General features: G+C 43.9%; 1 protein-coding gene and 1 long non-coding RNA gene across 4 annotated transcripts in view; one reads left to right on the forward strand and one right to left on the reverse strand.

Moving 5' to 3' along the window:
- The window catches only part of SYN3 (synapsin III), a 199204-nt gene that overhangs the window by 30534 nt on the left and 146535 nt on the right, over positions 1–22135 (reverse strand). For all 3 annotated transcript variants that reach the window (XR_008973631.1, XM_057420473.1, XM_057420474.1), the window contains exon 7: positions 2924–2986. Coding sequence is in view for 2 of the 3 variants with exons in the window: in XM_057420473.1 (XP_057276456.1) it covers positions 2924–2986 (63 nt within the window). In the remaining variant the exon portion in view is untranslated. The remainder of the gene's footprint in view (positions 1–2923; positions 2987–22135) is intronic.
- LOC130605191 (uncharacterized) lies at positions 3171–9266 on the forward strand. Its single transcript, XR_008973632.1, has 3 exons — positions 3171–3897; positions 4319–4725; positions 8765–9266. It is a non-coding gene; the product is annotated as an uncharacterized LOC130605191 (long non-coding RNA).

The raw sequence follows: 22135 nt of genomic DNA on the forward strand, positions 1-22135 counted from the left end.
AAAATAATAAACATGTAGTACTTCTTATAGTGCCAAGAGCCTTAGGAACATGAATTAGCGAAAGAATAAGGTAACCATTGTAATCCTTCTGCTTTGTAACACAGAGAAACTGGAGAAGAGCTGTGAAATGATACAAATCTCCCTGCAAGTCAATGGTGGATCTCTTTGGGGAAGGAGCCTTTCCTATGTCCAAAGCTTTTCTGGCTCATGGCCACTGCCTCAGTACAAATAAAGAATAAAAGTGGGCTTTCCATCTCTGCTCATTTTTTAAAGTTTTGGTGCCTCCCATTACATGTGATTTTATCATTAATAACAAGAAAAATGTAAGTACTGCCTTAACAATTTCTGCTGGTAATGACACTGCAATCTGAATGCTCACATCCTTTGAAGCACCTGCTACAGGTACAAATACAGGGCTCACTATCTTGGCATCGTTTGTTGCTGTAAGTACTCTTTTTAATATTCACATGTGGACTTTGGCTAATAGGTTGGTTATTTTATCCTTTGTTTCTTCAGTCACTGCTATAGAAAACATGACCTGATGCAGGTGCTTTATTAACGTTTACTTTCTTATACACTTCTAGACCAAAAGCAAATCTCTTTCATATTACTTACATTTTACAGATAAAGACCCTCTATTTCTTGCTATCATTTCCACTTCTGAAGACCAAGGCAAAGAAATTCTTTATCTCTCTGTAATCTCCTTATCATCACTGGTTATTGCTTTTATATTATGATGGTTAAAACCACCGTATTGTCTCCTAGAAACTTTCCTTCTCTGAATTACTTAATTGGAGGTATGATTTTGCTTACCTATGAATGTTATTTTTCTAGTATACCCATAGTTCTCCTTATGCGTATTCCTCCTGACATCTTCTATGGCTTCTTTCTGTCAGTTCCACTTGGGCTTGAACCCTATTGTCTTAAAACCAACATGAAACAAATTCCTGTAACTTGTCTTTTAAACCAACAGACTTGTTATCTATTTCATTTTCACTTTCTCCCTTCTCTTTTTGCTCTCTGCAAGGAAATGCAGTGAGACTTCATGAAGACTAATTTCATCAGTCTCAACTTTCCTTTAGGCTGCTTGTGGCTGGAGAAGGGCCCAAACTAAAACCATAAGGTCAACAAAGCTTCCTTCCCATTCCTTCCTCATCTATCAAACAGAGCAGTGTTGAAACTCTGCGACCAAATCCACATCAGACTTTGCTTGTAGTTCTTAATTTCATAACAGACAAATGTAAACTTGGCCTCTCAGACGAATACTTTCTTCTAAGATGCTGGATGTCAGCCTATCTTCATCTGGAATGACTTCCTACATACCCCCCTTGTACCTCTGTGTACAATTATGCCCAAAGTTTGACTAGAAATGCTTTTCTCTTATAACTTGTGACAGCAAAACCCAACATTACTAAAGAATGAAGTAAGAGGGAAAGTGAGAGGTGGAAGAAGATCTGGTGTCTGGTGCAGAAGACAATAGGTAAATATTCTGCTGACTGTTTTGTCTGGAAATACTGTTCAGATTGGGGTACTTTTCTCTGATTCTGCACATATTTCCGTAGTCACTGAGGGTCCTTTATGCACAGGAGAGACACATGAAACCCTATCCACATTACAGGTCAAACTGCAGAGCAGAGAGATCCAGGACTGCAGGATCTCAAGGAACTTGAAACCATTCCTCAGCAAGAGGTTTCTTCCTCCTGGTGTTCCAGTTAGGATTTTGCTAATGAAATCCTTCCTAGGGACATGTTCAGTGGCTCACTTTACAAGCAGCTCTAGGCCGTCTCCATGTACTCTAATTCAATGACACCTCTGTCTGTTTAACACACACAGTACCATATTTTAACATACATTTCCCGCTTATTTAAATGTTTGCTCTTTGATGCTGAAAGTCAACTTCACCACTGGCCCAGGGATCTGAGCCCGCTTCCTCTCCAGCAGCTACCATCCAGACAGGGGAACACTGTCACCAAAGCAAGAAAGATTATGAGAGATTCCACTGCAAGACAGGAAGCTAGAATGAGCTCCTATTTCCAGAGCAGACTAAGTTTAAGTTTGGTGTACCTATATATAATTTTCAGGTGAAGTGTGAGGCTGGGAGAAGGTCTGTCTGCTCTAGGGAAGCACTGTGACAGTGGTACAAAGTTCATGTACCTCCCATTTGGATTCAGAGATGATACATCAGAATTTCCTACTTGTGAGCAAACCAAGTTTTAGGCAGATATGGGATGCTTTTTTACAAGGTATATACAAGAAAGTGGAGGCTAAAATGCAGTAGGAATGTGCTGGCGATGCCTCACTGAGAGGGGAGCACAGTCACCCCAAGAAACAGGGGCTGCTAGTTCACTGGGGGAATAAAGATCCCAGAGAGCCTGGGAAAAACAAACAGGTCCTTCTGGGGAGTGAAATGTTTTTCAGGATTCCTTGGCAGGCAACCAGCCATTCTGCTTTGTAAGGTCTTGTTCTTCCTTGCAAGGAGGAAAAAAATAACTGAAGGGCTCCCGTTTTATTGAATCAGGTCATCATAATGCTCTCAAAAAGACCCCTGCTCCTCATTGTGAGAGCTATGGGGTGTAGCTGCACATTACAGGTGCTTGAATAAACAGCATTGCCACTTTCAGGAGAGAAGAAAATATATAAAAGACGAGCCTAACAACTTCAGCCCAGCCAGCTTTTCCCCCACTCTTCACAACCCCCCTTCCTGCATCCCAGACAGCCTCCAACCCAGTACCACTGCCTGTCCCTGAGTGCGTGACAACAGAAAAAGGCCTTTTCTCCCACAGGAACAGCCAGCGCAACCCAGATAGGCTGCGGGGAGGTTTAACCCCTTCTCTGGCTGTCCACACACCATGTATGATAACAGGAATGCCGTGCCACATATATAGCTGTTTCTGGAGCTATAAGTGCATTTTCTATAACTTACCTTTCCCATTCCAGCATGAGCATGTCCCAGTTTGACCACTACAGGGAAGTTTGGTGTTGTGAGCTGAAAGACAAAAGAAGGAACTTCTCATTAGTTATTTCATTCCAGCCACTGTATTTGAAATAATTTACTTTTATTTAGTAGCTTTTATCCCATTCCTGTATGCTGATGGGAGAATAAAATGGTCAAATAAAGATGGTCGAGGTGGTTGCTCAATAAGTAAATAACTAACATGGATCGGTGGATCCATGTGATTGAAAATGGAGGCCAGGCAGAATTCCTCAGATCCCACCTACCTTTGCTGCCTGACAGCAGTAACCTCTAAAACCTTATTTTTTTCCCAGTGCTTTTCCCGCAGTGTACATATGGATGTGTGTATACCCATATGCATGTAAAAGAAGCTGCACATGCAAGCGTGAGTCAGTGAACATTTTCAGGTGCTTAGAATATCTGAACTGTGAGAAAGACAAGGGTTTGTTGTTTTTACTTTTCCACACAGACTACTTTGACCTTTAACGTGAGTGTGATCAGTCCTTCACAGCTCCCATTCCCCTCCAGTCAGGAGTGGTGGGGGCCAGGAGAGAAGGAACAGGGGCCAACCCTTGGGTGCAACTCACGGAGTCCATCTATTCAGAAAGCCTCTTCCTCTCTTCTCTAACTTCAGGGGATGGTATAGAGAATAAAGGAAAACAGAGAAGGGTTGGAATCAGCAATAAGAATAGGGAAAAAAATGTCATGTCTTCTCCCTGGCTTGTGTGGTGTTTAGAGTGGGCAGGGTCCTGCCATCCAAGCCACGCAACTGCATCTTAGTGCACATGTGGGATTTTACTTTGAGAACTGCAGGTGTCCTCTCTGTCTTCTATTTCATGCTCACACAAGGATTTACTTGGAGCAGAGAGCCGGGTGGCTGGACTGATAGAAACTAGCCAGGAGTAACCAGGGTAACATATACAACATACCTCCCCTGCATACAGGTTAGTGCATTTCTATGCCTCTGCTTGACATTGCTGTGATCTTCACCTCGTCCTGCTCTCCTGATTCTTGTGATCTTAATGCTATCCCTTCAGTGCATAACCTGTTATTTGTTATTGCATATTCATTTTCTTTAACGGGAATTCTTTACCTAAATGCCTGAAGCAATGAGCTCTATTCATTAAGTAGTTAACATGGAGATCTGGCAATGGGAGGGAGTTGAATTTTGACAGATAAATGGCTGTCCTATTTATTTAAGTTTAAGAATGGATAAACAAATTGTTCTTGTGCTAATTACCAATTGTCTGTATGGACAGGCAGGCGCTACATCCTAAAGATAGAATGGTGCTGCAGTCTCCATCTGTGGCGGCTCACTATAAATAACAAAATTAGCAATGAGCACTAATATGTTTTGCTCTTCAGCTGCTTGTGTAAAGGAATGTCACAGGAGAGCAGAGCAGGGAGTGCATAATGTTCTCCAACAACTTATGTCACTTGTAAGGACCTTCTTCAGGCAGAAAGTCAGAAGGTTCCCTTCAGACCACAGAATGGCCACAGCTGCAATAAATCATGGTCCTGGCACAGGCAGGGACCAGCACCCACTCTTTCAGCAAACAACTGTGATAGGTTGACATCTTGAGGCCCCGTGGTTAAGCATATGTCCAGGCACGTGAGTTTGTGCTCTATTTCCCCTTTGCCTCTCTAATGCATTGTAAGAGCCTGAAACTTAATTTGCAGCTGACATAAATGAATGAGTGGAGGACTGCACCTGAGGCTCGCTAAAGACTATGGATGGACCGTGCCAGGCCTTTAATGCTGGAAGATGAAAGGTAACCTACCAGTTAGGGTACCCAGCTGCTCAGGCTCTGGGAGACCCGGCTTGCTTCCCAGCACTGTCATCCGTGCCCCATGCGCACTGTTAGAGCCAAAGCGCTGGCAAGCCCTGGCCTCTGCTCTCTGTTTGTGAGCAGAGGCTGCAGCTGTTCTTACTGCACAGGAAAAGCAAAGTGCATGCTGTGAGCTGGCTTGATACCCTGCCAGGGAGGCCAAAGAAGTGTGCTGGATAGATAATGTCCTATCACTAGCTCAGAGCAGCCAGAGGCAGGAAGCAACGTGTCTGTTGCCCCGTTTGTGTACCCTACCTGTGGGTTTTGCTGAGGGAGCATGGCTCAAGCATGGGGCCTGGGAGTGGGAAGCATCTGTTTTCCTGTGTACATGCAAAGAAAGCTGGGATACAATAAACAACCCAAGTTTACTGCTAGCCTTAAATAAACCACCAGTAGTGACAGCTCTCTCTGTTCAAACCTCTCCCTTTCTCTTTGCTTCTTGGAGATGTGAGCTCAGCTTTCTTGTAAGGCATGGTCTTGTCTCACGTAAGGGTGACCAGCTGGTGCCAGCGCACGGCACATACACTTAGCTGCATTTTGTAATGGGTTTATCTAGTGACAATGGAGTGAACTTACTCTGTGCTGAAGTAAAGTGGAATAGAAAGCTCTCAACAGCCCATAGGACTAAAGCAACCAGAGTCCACAACGACCCAATAATGGAGCTGGGAAGCCCTTGCTGAAGTGGTGGAAGCTAGCTGAACTCCACTGCAGTCAGTGTGGATACTTCCAGCTTCCACCAGGGTCTTGTTAGGACTCAAGTCCCATTTCTGTTGCTAACAGATAGCCAGCCAACATACTTGGCAAGCAACCAGGTGGATAGGGGAGCCAAAAGAAGGGGGAATGTATCATACACACGACTATGAGGCAATTCAGACAGATACATAGTGAGAAGTTCTGGGGGTGGCCACAGCCACCACAGGGGTAGTAGACCCCTGAGATGAGTATTTACACATACTTGGTCATAGATTTACTGGAAAAGAAGATGCTTGTAATGAAAGGATAGCACCAGAGTGTAATAAGAAGAGCATGTTTCTGCTGAAATTATGCAAAAAAAAATGTATGTGTATTTCTATGTGTTTATGTGTTCTAAGGGCAGTATTTTCTTGGAAAATGGGGAAAAACATTTTGATGCTTTCAAAGTGTGCATGAACTGTTGACAGTCTGGTATAGATGATGTCTGCAGTTTTTGGGATGGGACTGTAGCACTGCAGCTAGCTTGGTGATCAGACTCAGGGTGTTAGTTCATATGCATAACTCATCTCTTTGAATTAACATCCCATAAATATATTCCCAGATGGCACACAAAAGCCTTCAGATGGCAAAGTTTACATATGTGTCTTGAACTTGGTGTATAAAGATGCCTGTTCAGAGTCAAGCAGGAGTTTGAATCCTGAACTTGGAACTCAGCAAAGCCATCTTTGGTAGGAGGGAAGGGAGAGTCATGAAGTTATTTCCATCTTACAACATTGGTGGCCCAAAGTATATCATTTTAGCCCCTGATTTTAAGGGCTCTGCTTTGTGTGAAGTGTCACTGCAAAGATCACTTTGCAGTTCATCAGTATTTTGGCACTGGTGTGTAGCAGTGAGTGCCGGTATGCATGCATTAGCCTCTATTTGAAAACACATGGCTGTAAACTATGACACTTTCCCCTTACCCTCTGCCCCTCCTTTCCAACAAATAGTGAGGTTTTCAATACTTCTTGTAAATACATGAATAGTTTCTGTATTTATTACTGGTGGACCGGTAGAACAGTGTTGGATCTAAATTGATCTGAAAGGAGGAATCTTAGATGAAACCTCACTTGCCCCATAAATACATTGCTTTCCACTCTTGTTTCACTGAGGCCCTCAAGATCTAAGGTCTCTGGTTTTGTGTACTGCCCTGTAGTCCATAAGCAATGCAGAATGTCTCGTTTGATTTCCTTCTGACGTGTTTTGTTTTGTGCATTTGTTCACACTATCTATCTCATCGCATCTCATACGGTGTAATTACAATTTCCAGTGTAATTCTTTCTTCTGCAAAGACTTCCCAGTCAATGCTAAAATGAATAGTCCAGGGTGCAATGACATCATGGATAATATTAGGAAGGACCTGGGGAGATGGAGATATTAAAACTTTGGTCTCTTGGCACCAGTATTTTGTTACCTGGTGTTTTCAATCAGGACAGAAGCCCCCATAGCACAACGTACTGTAATTTTTGGTTTACCCTTTTCCCAGAAGTAATACCGTAATTTTTTCAAGTTTTTATAGTCTAAAACTGACCTTTCTGTTTATTTAGCTGCCTTTAGTTTTATGATGACAAAGTCTGTTCTGGGTGGATACTTAATGGATTATGGGAATGTTCATGCACTTGAGAGCTAAATGCTGAAAGCAATTGTGTGTGGCACTTCCCTGATGTCAAGCTGGAGGAGCAGTGAATATATATAATTTCCTGTAAAAGCAAGCAAGCTGATTCAAACCTACAGGAAAGTAATGATGTCATGACACGATGTCATTGTGTTTATGGAACTATCTTCCTGAAAAGCTGATCTGAAGATCAGCACTGCTTGCATGCCAGCCTTGCCAGGCATGGCAAAGTCAGAGCTGTATAGTGAAATATAGAGGAGAAGTAGCACTCCCTACTGCTCACTTAATTACTCATGAGTTTATGTAATGAACAACTGCATGCAGCATGGATCACTCAGTGGATTAATAGTGTAGCCCCATGGAGGTTTGTGGTAGCCAATGACTATGACAGACAAGTCCTTCCCCTCTGCTGTTTACCAGATCAGAAATACAATAAGCAATGGTGGGAGAACATGTCAAATAATACAAATTAATATCTCTTCTCTATTAAAGACATGTGATATGGATTCTTTTAAAACATACACATGACTGTAAAACACACATTTAAAACACACAACTGTATTATAATTGTGGCACAATGAAGAAAACATCATTAGCTGGAGAAAGAGGGCCTATGCTCGGATTTACTTCATCTGAGTATGAAGACTAGGTATTCTCAAGGGTCTCTGAAGGAAGAAGGACATTGGCATTATGACGAGAAAAACGATGCAATACTTGTGATAGGAGGAGTTCAGTAACAGCTGGATCAAGACAGCATTGTACAAAGTAGGACCTGAAGCAGTATGGTGACTGATAGATGGGATGTCAGCTGGAACGCAACAGTGCTCCTTCCAGCAAAAGAGAAGACGACATATAATTTTAGAATGAGTTAAGTTTTACAGAGCTTTATTGAGCTGGGTGATGAAATCAGTGCTCAGGATGAGGTAGATGGTAGTTTTAGTAGTCTGTACGGAAAGCTTGTAATGTAAAATGGGAATAAGCTAACACACTTTATGTAAAGCACTGTGAGGGCAGAGACCAAACTTTTAGCAAGCAGGCAAGCTCTAGAGGTGGCATAAAGAAGAGGCAAGAATGAGGCTGCTGATTCATTCAAGGTTCTGGAGGGAGAGAAAACATTCAGTACTTTGAAGGGGACCTCACTGCTGCAGGCCTGGATATCTGTGAGAGCAATGGGAGGACCAGGAATGAGAGCAAACCAAAGGGTAAGATGTTTTAGATGGCTGGACTTTTCATTTCTTTTAACACTGGAGCTGAGACCTCCAGCTTCAGATAGGAATGAACAAAGTGAATAACTAAATGTGGATATGGCATAAATCAATTGTGCTACTAAAGGATGTCAGCAGTGCTTTAGGGTGCGCAGATCCTTCAGGGTGGTGAAAAAATATCCTTTGCTTCCATCAGTGCTTTTAAAAAGCACAACGCACACACACACAAAAAAAGGAAACCCAACAACAACATGACTTAGTCCCCACATCCCTGAGTAAACAAACCACAGACCAATGTTTCAGGGCTCCTAACACTTGCTGCGATTAGAACAGGTCATGGAAGTGAGCGGAAAGGGTTAAGCACAAAATGGAATTTTTTGTCATTAATTCCGCCTCTAATGTTACTTAACTTCTCCTTTATTTGAGACAGGATGCTTTTGGGTTCCCAGAAGCCCCCCTCAGCATTCGGAGGATGAGAGTGTGAGCATTTGATATTGCTCTCTTTCCCTTGGAGCTTCAAGTGTGAGAATTCTATGAACTTATCCAGACAGCCAGATGCTCAGCAAAAAAGAAAATAATATAGTGTGTGTGCGTATGCCTGTGCACATGGTTGTATTCACACACATATCTAGCAGTCCTGGTCAATAAATCCCCATCACCACACCTTGAAATACAGACAAGTTTTTTTAAAGGTTGTTATGAGTACATAGAAAAGTTCAATTTCTCCATGCATGGTGTTCGCTTAGCCAGTATTTTGCAGTGTTGCCTTTGGGGAAGCCTTTTGTCTCTTCTTGTTTGTTGGGAGAGTGTATTCATTCTCCCAACTCCTTATGCTGAATCATAGAATGGTTTGGGTTGGAAGGGACCCTAAGCTCATCCAGTTCCACCCCCTGCCATGGGCATGGACACCTTCCACTAGACCAAGCTGCTCAAAGCCCCATCCTACCTGGCCTTGAACACTGACAGAGATGGGGTATTGAAAAAGGTTTAAATATATTTTTGCAGGGTGCAGTGGAAGCGAAGAAGAAACTCTTGAGTTTCCTCTTCCCCTGATGTGGAGTGGGTACTTTTTGCTATGTTTTTCTCTAATTTGAAAATTTATTTCCTCATATAAACACATCACAGAGAGAAAGATGGTGAACAACAGCTGTTGACAGGGTGTGGAACTCTAGAAATTTTCTTTTGATGGGTTACCTTTGGAAAACTGTAGTGCCTAAGCTGTGGTAGAAGATACAGGATGGAGACAGAGGGGGAAAAATGCTTTATGCTGGATTGCCAAAGCAATGTTTCTTCCAAGAGCCCCTAACACTCACAAGATGCTGGCCAACAGAGCTCTCGCTTCACTCTCAAGGCATCCCTGTCCCTTTTTTGGGCAAATTCTGAATTCTCACTGGTTTCAAAATGAGAAGCATGGCGTTTCTTTGGTGCAAACAGAACTTCCCTGAACTTCACAGTGGAAAACAACCTTCAGAAACAGGAACCACAGGAGTAATTACGTCTCACAGAAGCTGACCATTCCCCTGTTACTGCTGGTCTCTAACCTCACCATGCAGTCTGCTGCAGGTGCTTTCCTGTCTCCAAAGGGCAAAGTGAATACTGTTTTCACCCCAGCTTTTACACGAAGTGAAGTCATGTGCCTGACTGCAAAGCTTGGGAGAGATTCACACATGACTCCAAGAGCTTGGTCATGATTTCACAGCCTTCTGTAGCACATTTGAGAGTGATGCAGTCAGTGTAAAATGAGAAGTGGGCTCTGGCCTTATTTGTACATTCATTGAGAAACGGCTCTGATGTCTTATTGTAAGTCTCATGCTACTGTAATTGTGCCAATGGCCCCAAGCGGCCTTGGCTGACATTGCCTTGTCAGATGCTGGCAGGAAGAGGGCAGCAAGCAATGAGCCATGGATGTTGCCTGGTACAGGGAACAGGATACCATGGGCCACTGGACCATTTGAAATACCCTCTGGGCTCTCAAAAGCTGCTGGGCAATGGGTCACCATCTCCTTCCTTCTTGCTAACTCTTCAGCACTCAGAGCTATAGAAATAGTAGCACAGAGAACCAGGCAGTCACAGTAGGACTTTTTTGAAAGATCCATGTTTTATTTTTATACCTTTTTTTAAAAGCACAGTTAGTAATCTTGATTAATGCTCCAGAGCATAAGGAACATTGGACATAAAGAAGTAGGGGGAATATGGGAAGTGTCACCCCGCAGCTGGCATCTCAGGCTACATCTATACTAGTAAACAGAGCAATGACATGGCAAGGAAAACAGCCATGAGTTGAATATCCTATTAAACTGTTAGATTGATCTCTGGTATATTCTAGCTCAAGCCAAATAGCCTTCTCACAAACTATTCCAAAGCACAATATGGAAACCAGCGTAAGTCTGCAGCTGTACCCTATAGGAAAGTCTGGAAGCTAGAAGAGTTTGATAGTACAGCTGGGATTGCTCCATGCCACATTTGCCAGAGAACTGGCACCGTATGCTTTGCTGCTGTTAATGTAGCCTCAGTCAGTCGTACAGGGTTGAGCAGAAGAGTAGTTTGTATCTCACATTACGCCCTATGTTTGTGCACTCTTACGTTAGTGTTTTATTTCAGTTGTAGAGATGTATGGACTGTCACATGCAGCCATAAATCACACCATTCCCTTATAATAATTTCTACTGACTGCCTTTTTCAGACTGAATTCATAGTAGGTGTATTCTTCACCTACAGCCGCAGACACTTCCACTGCATTTCTTTTGTCCACTGCATTGGAAAGTAAGGTATTACCTCACATGAGAAATGTTTATGCTGTGGGCTCAGTTTGTCCTGTTTTACAGGCAGATCCTATTTTCAGCATGTTGAGTCCTTGGGCTCATGCAGGAATTCAAATATTTCACTAATGTGGCCTGTCAGCGAGATACACATACCCTACTTTTTGTGCTCTGGGATATAAATGTGGGGAGTGTCTCCAAAGCCCTGTTCCGTGGACCTACCTCCTCCATAGGCTGTACATGGAGTTGAACGCTGGCAGCAGCTCTTCTGAACCCTGAAGTTGTTGTGGCATCTTTTGTATGCAGCTAGAGCAGGTGGGGGCCAAGTATGAGCCTTGTTTTTCTTATATCCTCATTCTTGTGCTACAGTTTTTCATTTCTTTCTCCAGATAAAAATCTTCTGTTTCCAGACTAATTTTTGACCCATGTCAAAGAGACTGAGGACATGAAAGGCAGCAATTGTATCCTATGATTGAATTAGCTCTGTGTCTCTTGAGATTTCTTAGGAACTTCCAAATTACATGTTCTTGGTAGGAGCCAAAAACTGTAGGAAGGGCTGTATTTCACCATCTTGCTGAATTCAGCAGTTGCTTGGGGAAGAAAATGAGGTTCCAAAGACTTCATATTTTGAAAGCTGAAAGTGTCATGTTTCAATGAGTCAGTGAATGAGCAACAATTATCTTCTCTTTTTAATCCAAAAGAGAAATTAAACACTTTCAAACTGCAAATGGGAAGTTTTTCTGACATGTATTTTATTTCTCCATGCTTCATTCTTGAGGCTTTTTGAGATTTTGACTTTAGGTTAGGGAAAGAATCTGAAACCTTGGAAGCTCTCAAGAGCTGAGAAAACCTTTTCCTACCCAAGCATTAAGGGCATGAGCCCCTAATGGCACCACATGGGTATCTGTCTCCCTCTTGTGGCTTATTCCATGAGATAAGACACAATCCTGCTCCACCTGTTTGCTAAAGCCATTCAAGCTTCTAAGGAAGTGGAAGAAATGTGTACAGTGGGTGTCCTGCGCAACTATCCTATATGAAAACTTCAACTAGTAACAACCTAGTTTGTCATTAGGAGTCAAACCCAGCAGGAGAGTCAAGCAGGCTCCATACAGGACACAGCAGGGTTATTTTCAGCAGGGATTGGTTTCTGTTTACATCTTTTCCAGCTCTAATGAGAAAGGGGCTCCTGAAGTGAACACATTTAGAGGAAGACAGAAGAAACCACTGTGTGGATCAGCCTTTTTCATCTCCCAAACACCACCTTGGTCAGTGGCATTTTTTCCCTGCTGAGCATACCCATTGATGTACCGCATGCAGGCTGCAGCGGCCAGGAATGGCAAGTGGTAGGAAGCAGAGAAATTCCTTTTGGAGTAACACATAGACCCTCTTCTTTCCTTGGGCAAGCTGGAGGAGCAAAGGATGCTGTGGTCTCCGTGAGCCCACTCCTTCTGTTTTGTCTAGAGAGAAAGGGTTTGCCCTTTACTGGAAAAAGAGGTGGAGACCTGAGCTGATTTCATTTGTGAGGCAATATCTCCACTTCTCTGGGATAAATGAGACAAATGTGAGTGAGCTGGTCCACGCCCAGTAGAGGAAGGTATTTGTTTCTTTCCCAGGCACATTACTGAGGCTGTCATGGGATCCAGGTAGGATTTTGGAATATGGGCAGAAACCCATATGGAGGTAAATGGGCATATGCCCAAAAGAAGGGCATTGGGCTTACAGGGTAGTTCAAGCTTAGCACTCTGGTTGGAGGCAGTATTGGGCACAGAGGGTGAGGCAAGAGAAGTGGAGGTACCAGTTGCCTATGCTATCTAGTTGTCATCCAATATGTTGTCTTTCCATTGCTGCATGAGCACTAGGCTCACTCAGAGGCAAGTCTGAAACTAGTCTATGAAGACTCGTACTTGTTTACTTAATAATTCTACTTCTTTTCTTCCTACCAGACTTCATGTCATTAAGTTACTTTCCAAAACTGATTGCTGAAGTCTTTTAGAGAGGTCCTGGATTTAACCTGGAAATAGCGCCCTCACCTTGGAAATGCAGCAGCTGAACTCCTCTAGAAGCTCAGGGCTTCTGTGCTGCACAAAAAGAGTTGCTATCAAAACATATAGAGCAAACTTCAGCAAAGTAGGAGCTCCTTTCAAACAACAATGGAAGTCTTTGCACTGACAAAGACAAAATGTTTGCTCTCTCAAAGAAGCGAAATCACACCTTAACCTGCTTAGGGCTACTCAAAACCTGTGAGATAAAACCCAGTCTCAAGAGGGAGAAGCCAACTGAGCTTTTCACTTTTTCTTGGCTTTTGTTTCTTAAACTCTGGACTCAAAGAGAGTTTTGTTTACACTTCTCCTTGCGGGCTTCTCAGCTGATGGGGTTTCACACATGAGCTGTGGGTGGACAATGAAGAAAATGTTCAACATTTGCCATGCAGAGGTGGCTCAGCTAATTCCATGCTCAGACAGTAGCAGGTGTCCAGGCTGCATGTCTCTACACTTGTGGGCTTCAGTAGCAGGAATCTCTGGTACTGGACTTCAGGACAGAGCACTATTTCGTATGTGCTTTGTAGACAGCCCTAATTAGCTAAATTAGTTTGTCTGCATCATAAATGTAAAGCAGCGCACACTGGATTTGTCTCTAATTGTGCCATTGCTCTGGTGATGGGTTGCAGACTTTTCCTTTTTTTTTTTTGAAACTTTCTCATTAGTACTTAGCTTTAGGCATTTGTGAGAAACCACAGCCTCCAAACGCTCCCACTCCTGTCCTCTTAATTTTGACTCACAAGGTTTTAATGGATGAACAGAAAGCAAAGAAAGCCTTTGGTTCTCATACCATTCAGCAAACCTCCGGCTGGCACTGGCATTGTTTGGGAACCCTTGTGGGGATGAAAGCAAACTCTGTACAGATGTGGCCTCTTCTGAGGCTGCTCTTTGAGGCCTGTTGATTCTCAGAACAAAAAGCACGTGAGGAGGGTGACTGGCAGGGGATTTCCATGGGGCGCTCAAAGTGAAGTTATTTTAAACTGATCCTGCACCACACAGGGCTAGCAGTAGTCCTTGGTGGGAAGGGATCCCAATAGCACAAATGCTGCTGTGACCCTTTGTATGCAGTGGATTTTTTCATAACCTCAGTGGGACTGGGGCTGACATGTCCACTGCATGGCGGGACAGGGACATTGCATGGAGATGCTCTGGGCTGATGGGCTCACAAAGCACATCATGATGCAGGCTCACATGTTTAGAGCTGTGAAATGTAGAGCCAGACGAAATGGCTTTTGCAGGGACAGCTTGGGTGTTTCTGTTCCCAGACATTTCTAGGGAGGAAGAGGGAGATTAGCACACATGGATCTGGCTGCTGTGTATTTTTGGACCTTTGTCTCCACCTGTGAGAAGTTAATGGGGTGAAGCCATCTGGTTGGCTATCTCTGTGCCTGCTGTGAAGACACGCTTGTGGAGTACTTATGACAAATCCCATCCTTTCTTCCTAAATCCTCATATAGGGGTTTTATGAGGCATGATATATGAACCCTGCCCCATGAAAGAATTAACCAGCTCTCAGAAACTAGGAGTGGAAAATGGGGTTCCTCCTGAAACAAATCCCACTATTAGTATGACCGCTGAATAAATTGAGGCTTTGGATGGTAAAACTGTAACCAAGGCAGGAAATTTGATTACAACCATCAATCCAGCTGTCTGACTTCATGCAAAGAAAGCTATCCTGAACTCATCACTATAGCAGTATGGCATCCCACACGTAAAGACTGAAGGCCTGGCAGCACTGAAGGTGATGGAAGTTAGCTCATTCATTCTGATGAGGCTACAGTTTGTTTTGCAATGTCTGGTAATGAACATTTATCTCAAATTCCTCTCCCACCCTGAGGTATTTTCACTGGTTTATTGCTTGATGATGTAACTTTTAAGCAATCCTGTGAGGATGGCATTTTGTGCCCAAAGTTGAGGCTGACCAAAAGTAGGAGAGCAGCTGAGAGGCTGCAGTCAGTCACCCAGTTTATGATGCAAGCTCCCAGACATAGGCGGACCAAAGGCTACCTCAGGGCAACCCCGAGGCAGGGAAAAGCAAGCTCTTGTGGGAACTTGGACCAGTGCTGGGAAAGCTCAGAGAGAGGGGAAGTGACTGACCCCTTCCTCCCTCTCATCTCTTCTCCCACATCTGCAAGCTCTCATATGAGACCATTAAGGAAAGGCTAGAACTCTTCCCCCTCAGGTGGCACAACTCCCCACCACACCAGCTCTGGCCTGGCACCATGGGTCTCTTTGCCCCAAAGTTTCCAGTTTGCTGAGGTAATGCTAGGGGACCCAAATAATTTCTATATGTGATTTCATTCTTATTCTTTAAAGCCATAGGCTAATTGCTTCCTTGTACCACAATGTGTTCCAGCTGTTGGTCTTTATCTGTTTCTGGGTTTCTTCTGTCACTCTGCTGCATGGGTAATTTAGAAATAGTTCCCACATTTCCTCCTTTACTTCAAAAGGAACAAGAAATGTTGCTCGGAGCAAACTCAGGCACAGCTACAGGTTGGGCAGAGAAGAGACTCAGAGCAGCCCTGCAGAAAAGGACTTGGGGGTGTTGGTTGATGAGAAAACGAACATGAGCCAGCTTCAGTGTGCGCTCACAGCCCAGAAAGCCAACCCATATCCTGGGCTGCATCAAAAGGAGCGTGACCAGCAGGTCGAAGGAGGTGATCCTGCCCCTCTGCTCTTGTGAGACCTCACTTGGAGTATTGTGTGCAGTCCTGGTGTCCTCAACATAAAAAGGACATGGAACTGTTGGAACAAGTCCTGAGGAGGGCCAGGAGGATGGTCAGGGGACTGGAGCACCTCCTGTATGAAGACAGGCTGAGGAAGTTGGGGCTGTTCAGCCTGGAGAAGAGAAGGCTGCGTGGAGACCTCATAGCAGCCTTCCGGTATCTGAAGGGGGCCTATAGGGATGCTGGGGAGGGACTCTTCATTAGGGACTGTAGTGACAGGACAAGGGGTAATGGGTTAAAACTTGAACAGGGGAAGTTTAGATTGGATATAAGGAAGAAATTCCTTACTGTTAGGGTGGTGAGGCACTGGAATGGGTTGCCCAGGGAGGTTGTGAATGCTCCACCCCTGGCAGTGTTCAAGACCAGGTTGGATGAAGCCTTGGGTGATATGGTTTAGTGTGAGGCGTCCCTGCCCATGGCAGGGGGGTTGGAACTAGATGATCTTAAGGTCCTTTCCAACCCTAACCATTCTATGATTCTATGATTCTAAGAAAACAAAAACACTCACAGGGAAAATGTGCTTGCTCCTAATGTATTTCTCCATGCGAGAGGCTCCAAGATCAAATTCCCTAAATATTACCTATCAAAAGGGTTACTTTGCATCCACTGATGCACAGCAGAGGTGCTTCTTTGGTGACACTGCACATATAGAAGCCCAGACAGAACCATGACAAGCTGAGCTGTGCAGTATGTGACAAACCCAGCTTTTACCTTCAAAGCAGTGAGATTATTTGTCCAAGCTTACAAAGACTGCCCCGGCTTGGGAGTGAGGGAGAATGAGGACCCTTCAGTTTGTTTGTAAACCTTGCTCTGGTCCTTCTGTGACCCCACCAATAGACGACAATAATTAGATTGAATTCACTTCTTCAGATCCACCAGGCTGCTTGGAGAGGTGGTTTGGTGGTACACAGCACTAGACAGACAGTCAGAGATCAGATTTCCAGAGTGCAAGCAGTCCTTGTGAGAGGCGGATTAAAGAGGTCTTTCTTCTCCAAGCCCAGCCTCAAAACATTTCCCAACACCCAAAAGCGAGATTACAACTACTGTGCTTCCACGATGTAAAGTAGTGTATCAGTTTTAATTATTTTCAACTGCAAATATGTTACGAAGGGAAGAGGTATAAGGAGTTGCCCAGAGAGATGGGTGAACTTGGCAGTGAGATTCAAAGTTGACCTTTTCAAGGTATTAATCACCGTCTAAGTTAACATCTGACTTTTAACTTCAACAGAAACAAGCTGCTGAGTTTACGGAAAGAGGGAGGAAGAATTTTTCAGTGAATCGGGCAGAAGAAATGAAAACGGAAATGGCTGTATGGGATAGGTGTGAACTGCAAAGTGAGCTGGCTAAACGAGGTGAAGCAGAGGCTATTTGTTTTAATTCAATGTGAGTGTTATGGGAGGCAGATGCCCAAGAACACTCTGATCCTTGGTTCCTACTGCTCTCCTTTGCTTATAGCTCATTGATGGGAACCAGAGACGTGAAGAATTAAATACCCAGGTGCAAAGTGAACCAGCTCTGAACTTCAGTGACCTCTGTTTCAGGCTCATTAGTCTGATCTGTCTCAGGACTGTTAGCTTGTGGCCACGACTTTTCTCCCAAGGGATAGTGACAAAGAGAGGTGTATTGCATGATTAGGTTGCTCATGAGCAGGGTGAGTTGCATCATGCAGCCTACAGTGTTGTTGGGCAAATGTATCCAGAAATGAGATGGGCAGACTTAGACTCTGCACGAAATTTTTATGAGTGGGGTTTTTACTGACTCCAGATGACATTGAGAAAGCTTACTGCTACTGCTATTCTCACCAATACCTCTCCGTGAACATGATCAGACAAGCCACAGAAGAATGGCTACTTTGGTCCTTTCGGTCATGCTTGGGGCGTGGGCCTTGCTGCCAGGTTGGCTATGGAAAGTGTATAAGTTAGTTGAAGTCCATTTGGAGTATGGGCCCTGAAATTCGTGTGTGTTTTAGCAGCAGTGCTAGGCTGGGACTCTTCTGTGACATGACAGCCTGAGCTCATATAGCGAACCTTGTGTTAGATGTGTCTCATTTGCATTTGCAAAGGATGGTACGATGTATGCCAAGTGAAGAAAGGAGTTGTAGGATGGTAGAAGTGTGCCTACATTGGGACTTTGTGCATGTAGGAAAGCTATAGAGCTGACCTAGCCTTTACACTGCTCTGGGGCAGGAAGGAAGTAAGCCCCACACATACCATGGTCTTTTGTATGGGTCTTAGTCTGACCACAGATATCTTTGAAAAAGCACTCTGGCTGAGCGCTGTCAGGTAATAAAGTAACAGTGTAATCCCACCATGCATTAGCTCCCACTCACCTTCTTTGCTGCAAATATAGCCTGATATCCCAGATATGAAGAAATAAGGGCTTAGATGTAGGGTTTAGTAGAGCTGATCAGTTTAAGAACGTGATTCAGCTATAGCCATCACTGACTGAAAACAGAAGCCATCTCCTCTGGTATCTGCTCCTCCAGGGCTGCCAGCTTGAGGTTGAGGTTTTCAGTGCTCTGGGCACTGTACAAAACCATAAGGCAAACATCCAGGCAAACACGACTGGTGAATAAACAGGAAAGCAGACATGTGCGGGTGTAATGGGAAGATGGACAGCAGAAATGAGTTTACGTCAAGTTGCGATAGGAAATCATCACTGCTCCTAAGTAGTTACCTGGTTAATCAGGGGTAGATCCTGTTAGCAGGGTGTAGCCTATTCTGAGACTGATTATTTCACAGATGGAGATGTGAGGAGCCATCACAGTGAAGTACATCCTTCAGCCATTCACATGAGCTTGAGTTTTCCCAGGCATGCTGGCCAAGTGTGCTCAAGCTGGAGTTTCTGTCTTACCTAACCCACAGGCCTGGACGTGATCTGTAGTAAAACTCCTGATGAGATTTCACACACTCCTTAGCCTAGGCGAAGTTTAAGAATACAATGAAAGAACTGAGCTCTTCTTGAAGGTGAGTTCTCGACTTCCAGAATAAAAGCGTAGGGTTTGGAAACCCGAGATCAGCAGATTGCCATTGATGAAAACTCGGTTATGAGCATGATCTGGCAGACCTCTGACTTTCTGCCTGTCTGGCTGTGGTGGAAAGTATATTTGTTTGCAAACCCATGCAGTGGGAAGGACTTGCAGTGGTGTTTTTCTTCTTGGAGACAAAATGACTTAATCAATACGTACAAATATAAATCAAATTTAGAATATACTGTGCTGAGTGGTGTGCTAAATGTACCCTGCTTCAAGCCTTTACAGTCAAAGCAGAAAAGATGAAGGAGAATCATCTTCATTTTGGGAATGAAGAACTGAAAAACTGGGAGATTAAGTGACTTGCCATGAATCAAACAGGCATATGTGGCAGAGCCAAGAATAAAATCCAGATCCCACTGAAGCAACCTAACCAGGAACATCCTTCCCATTGAATAGTTTAATTAACATAAATTAAGCAGCAAGTTGACTCAACATGTTTTTAATTTTACATGTGTACTTCGGAGAACATTATAATTGCATTTTATAACCTAAAAATAAACAAACGCATATGTCTGTCAGAAAAACAACAGACACACGGGAAAAATAGTTCATCCCTTTATTATCTTTGGTGTGAAGTCCTTCGTTAGGATTAAAATTGTGATGTGATGTGAAGGGAGAAGGCAAAGAACTCTCTCCTTCTGTGCTTATTGGGATTAAAAATAACCCTTCTTTTAGGTCTGTGCTGCCTGGGTGCCAGGGCTCTGTGTAAACAGAAGAGCCAAATGACGGATTCTTTAAGCACAGATCCCATAAAATCCACTGCATTCTCAGTCACCTCAGTGATGTTCAGTGCAAGAGGCAGAGCACTGAGTAAGTGCATTTGAAAGGGTCCAAAGATGGAAGGACTCTGGAAAGCACCTGAGACCTCTCATGCCCTGAAAGGGAAGATGAGAGCAAAAGAGATACAATAGCAAATCCCAGTAAAGGGGAAGATGCCTTCTAAGCTCAACAACAAATCTGTGCAGTCTTTGAAGCTGGCTACACCAGGCTTCATTCCCAGAGAGCAGGGTGAGCATTCCTCTCTAAAATTAAGCCCCTGGCAATTGCTCCCCCCAGGAACAGGCATGTACTGAGCGTAGGAAAGCTACATATGAGTGACAATAGGATTTAAAGAGAAAGAGAGACAGAGGAACTGATTTAGACCTCATGGGAACATTGATGGAGCCTTTTCTACATGCAAAACACTTGCATTGAATTAAACTAAATCAATATAAGCCAGCTGGAAACTGATCAATGGGGATGGTGTTCACAGGCAAACAAGAGATTATTTTGCAAGGCCTGCTTACCAGCCAAGGGCCATGTAGCTCTGGTCAGCACAGGCTCACAGGGAAGGTCAAAAGGCAACAGCTTTTGTGGTAACCGCTCTTGGCAATGCATGATGCAAGCACAGCCGCATGTCTGCATGCTGCACCCCTCCCAGATCACAGTAACATCACCACCCCTGACAGTAGAGTACTAAGCCTGAGGCAACTACCTCTGCGGATGAGAATATACCAGCTGGAGCTCAGTGCTATGCCAGAAGGATTATGTATCTCCTGGTCAGCCCTGAGCACATGCTGAACAACTGCGAGTGTGCTCGGTGCACATTTTGTACGTAGATCAGCCTTTACTATCTTGGGGTCTCTTCTGCATCTCTTTTCCCACAGTTACAGTAAAACTAGAAAAATTGGCAGACCCGTTTTTTGTCTACAGAGCTGAAAAGGCACAACACTCTCTTCCTGTGACATTGCTACCAGTATCACATGAACCCTGCTTTGTTTTTCACTGGGAAATTTTATGCATTTTTTTTGTCTGTGAAGAAAATGTCAGTATTTGATGCACCCAGCATTATGTCCAAGATGGCACTTTGAGGCAGAAACTTAGCAAACTGGAACCTGGCGGCTGCATCCTTCCAGCCACTGCATCCTTTTCCAGGAGAAACTACTTTTCTTCCATGATCAAAGCTTGAAAACCTTCATAAGGTCTAGACAGATCCCATTCCTGTGCCCAGGTTTATGTTACTTGCTGCTGAAGAGTTGGCAATGAGAGACTGAACAAAGCAGACCTCTGTCACACTCCTTCAGTGAGATACTTCTCACCTAACACTAGACTCCTGTGAATCTCACTTTCACATCTGCAGCAGCCAGTCTGGACATACCTTAAAATCAATGGAGAGAAACTGGAGGTTTCAGAGCCTGATTTGTCCAGGCACATACCTTAGGCTGCGAATAGCTACTTCCCAGTAATGCCTGTATTTCTCCCCACTGATGACAAAGACTGATGCCGGTGACCAGGTCAAATATACACACCTACAAAATATCCATCTACAGAATACATGTCTACATTTAGTTACGTGAATCCTAGCCCTTGAATTAAATTGATTCTGAGCAACACCGTGGTGTCCATAGGTAAAAAACCATAAGAAAATCCTCGGACTGGAAGAATGCAGTCACTGAAGTCCTCACCTCACAGGAGCTGGTGCTCTCTGGGAGTATGGAGAGTAATTGGAGACAGTTTAAGTAGGGCTTTGTTGTCTGCCAACAGATAGCGGGGTCCAAGGAAAAGAAGGAAACTGGTTTGCTGTAAGGTGCTGGGCAGTAATCTGTGGTGATTGTATAGAAGTGTGGATGCTCTTTGTCTTTCTGGCCTCCACTACTAGAATGTGGGCCTCTGTGGGAAATCATGCAAAGAGCTTAATGCTTCTACACCAGTTGGAGGTGGCTTTACTTTTGATAATAGCTGATGCTGAAGTACTGGATGCTTCTAATAGTTTTGAATTAAACCTGACGTCTGAGGCTCACCAGGATGCTGTATCACAGGAATTTGAAGAATACTGGCTTTCACATAAAAATGAAACATGTGAAACATATGCCATTAAACAGTACAATAACCAGGCAAAAATGCAGTGGTATTAGGGGCTGTTAGGGGGTTGAAGAGCCAAGCTCCTTGATTTTGAGGATCTGAGCCTCTAGGAAGAAAGCAAACATGCCTAGAACCTGAGAAACAGCAGTCAAAATCTATTGGAGGAAAATTTGTCAGCCAAAGGAAGTTACCTAATTCAGACTAAAACCTCCATGAGACAGTGCTATCATGCAACAGAGGATGTAGGCTGTTACAAGACAGGATAGTGGCAGCAGAATGGTATACTGAGAGTCCCCATAAAGTAGCACACAGATCTGCAAACAACACAAGTGAGGACAATGGCTGGTATTTGGAAAAAACTTTAGGAACCACAGTAATTTCTATCACTTTCCAAGAGATTCC

This window comes from Pezoporus wallicus, unplaced genomic scaffold (genome assembly GCF_028554395.1).
Source record: "Pezoporus wallicus isolate ANWC-B61680 ecotype Strahan unplaced genomic scaffold, APGP_CSIRO_Pwel_v1 contig_2871, whole genome shotgun sequence".
Classification (NCBI taxonomy): Eukaryota; Metazoa; Chordata; class Aves; order Psittaciformes; family Psittacidae; genus Pezoporus; species Pezoporus wallicus.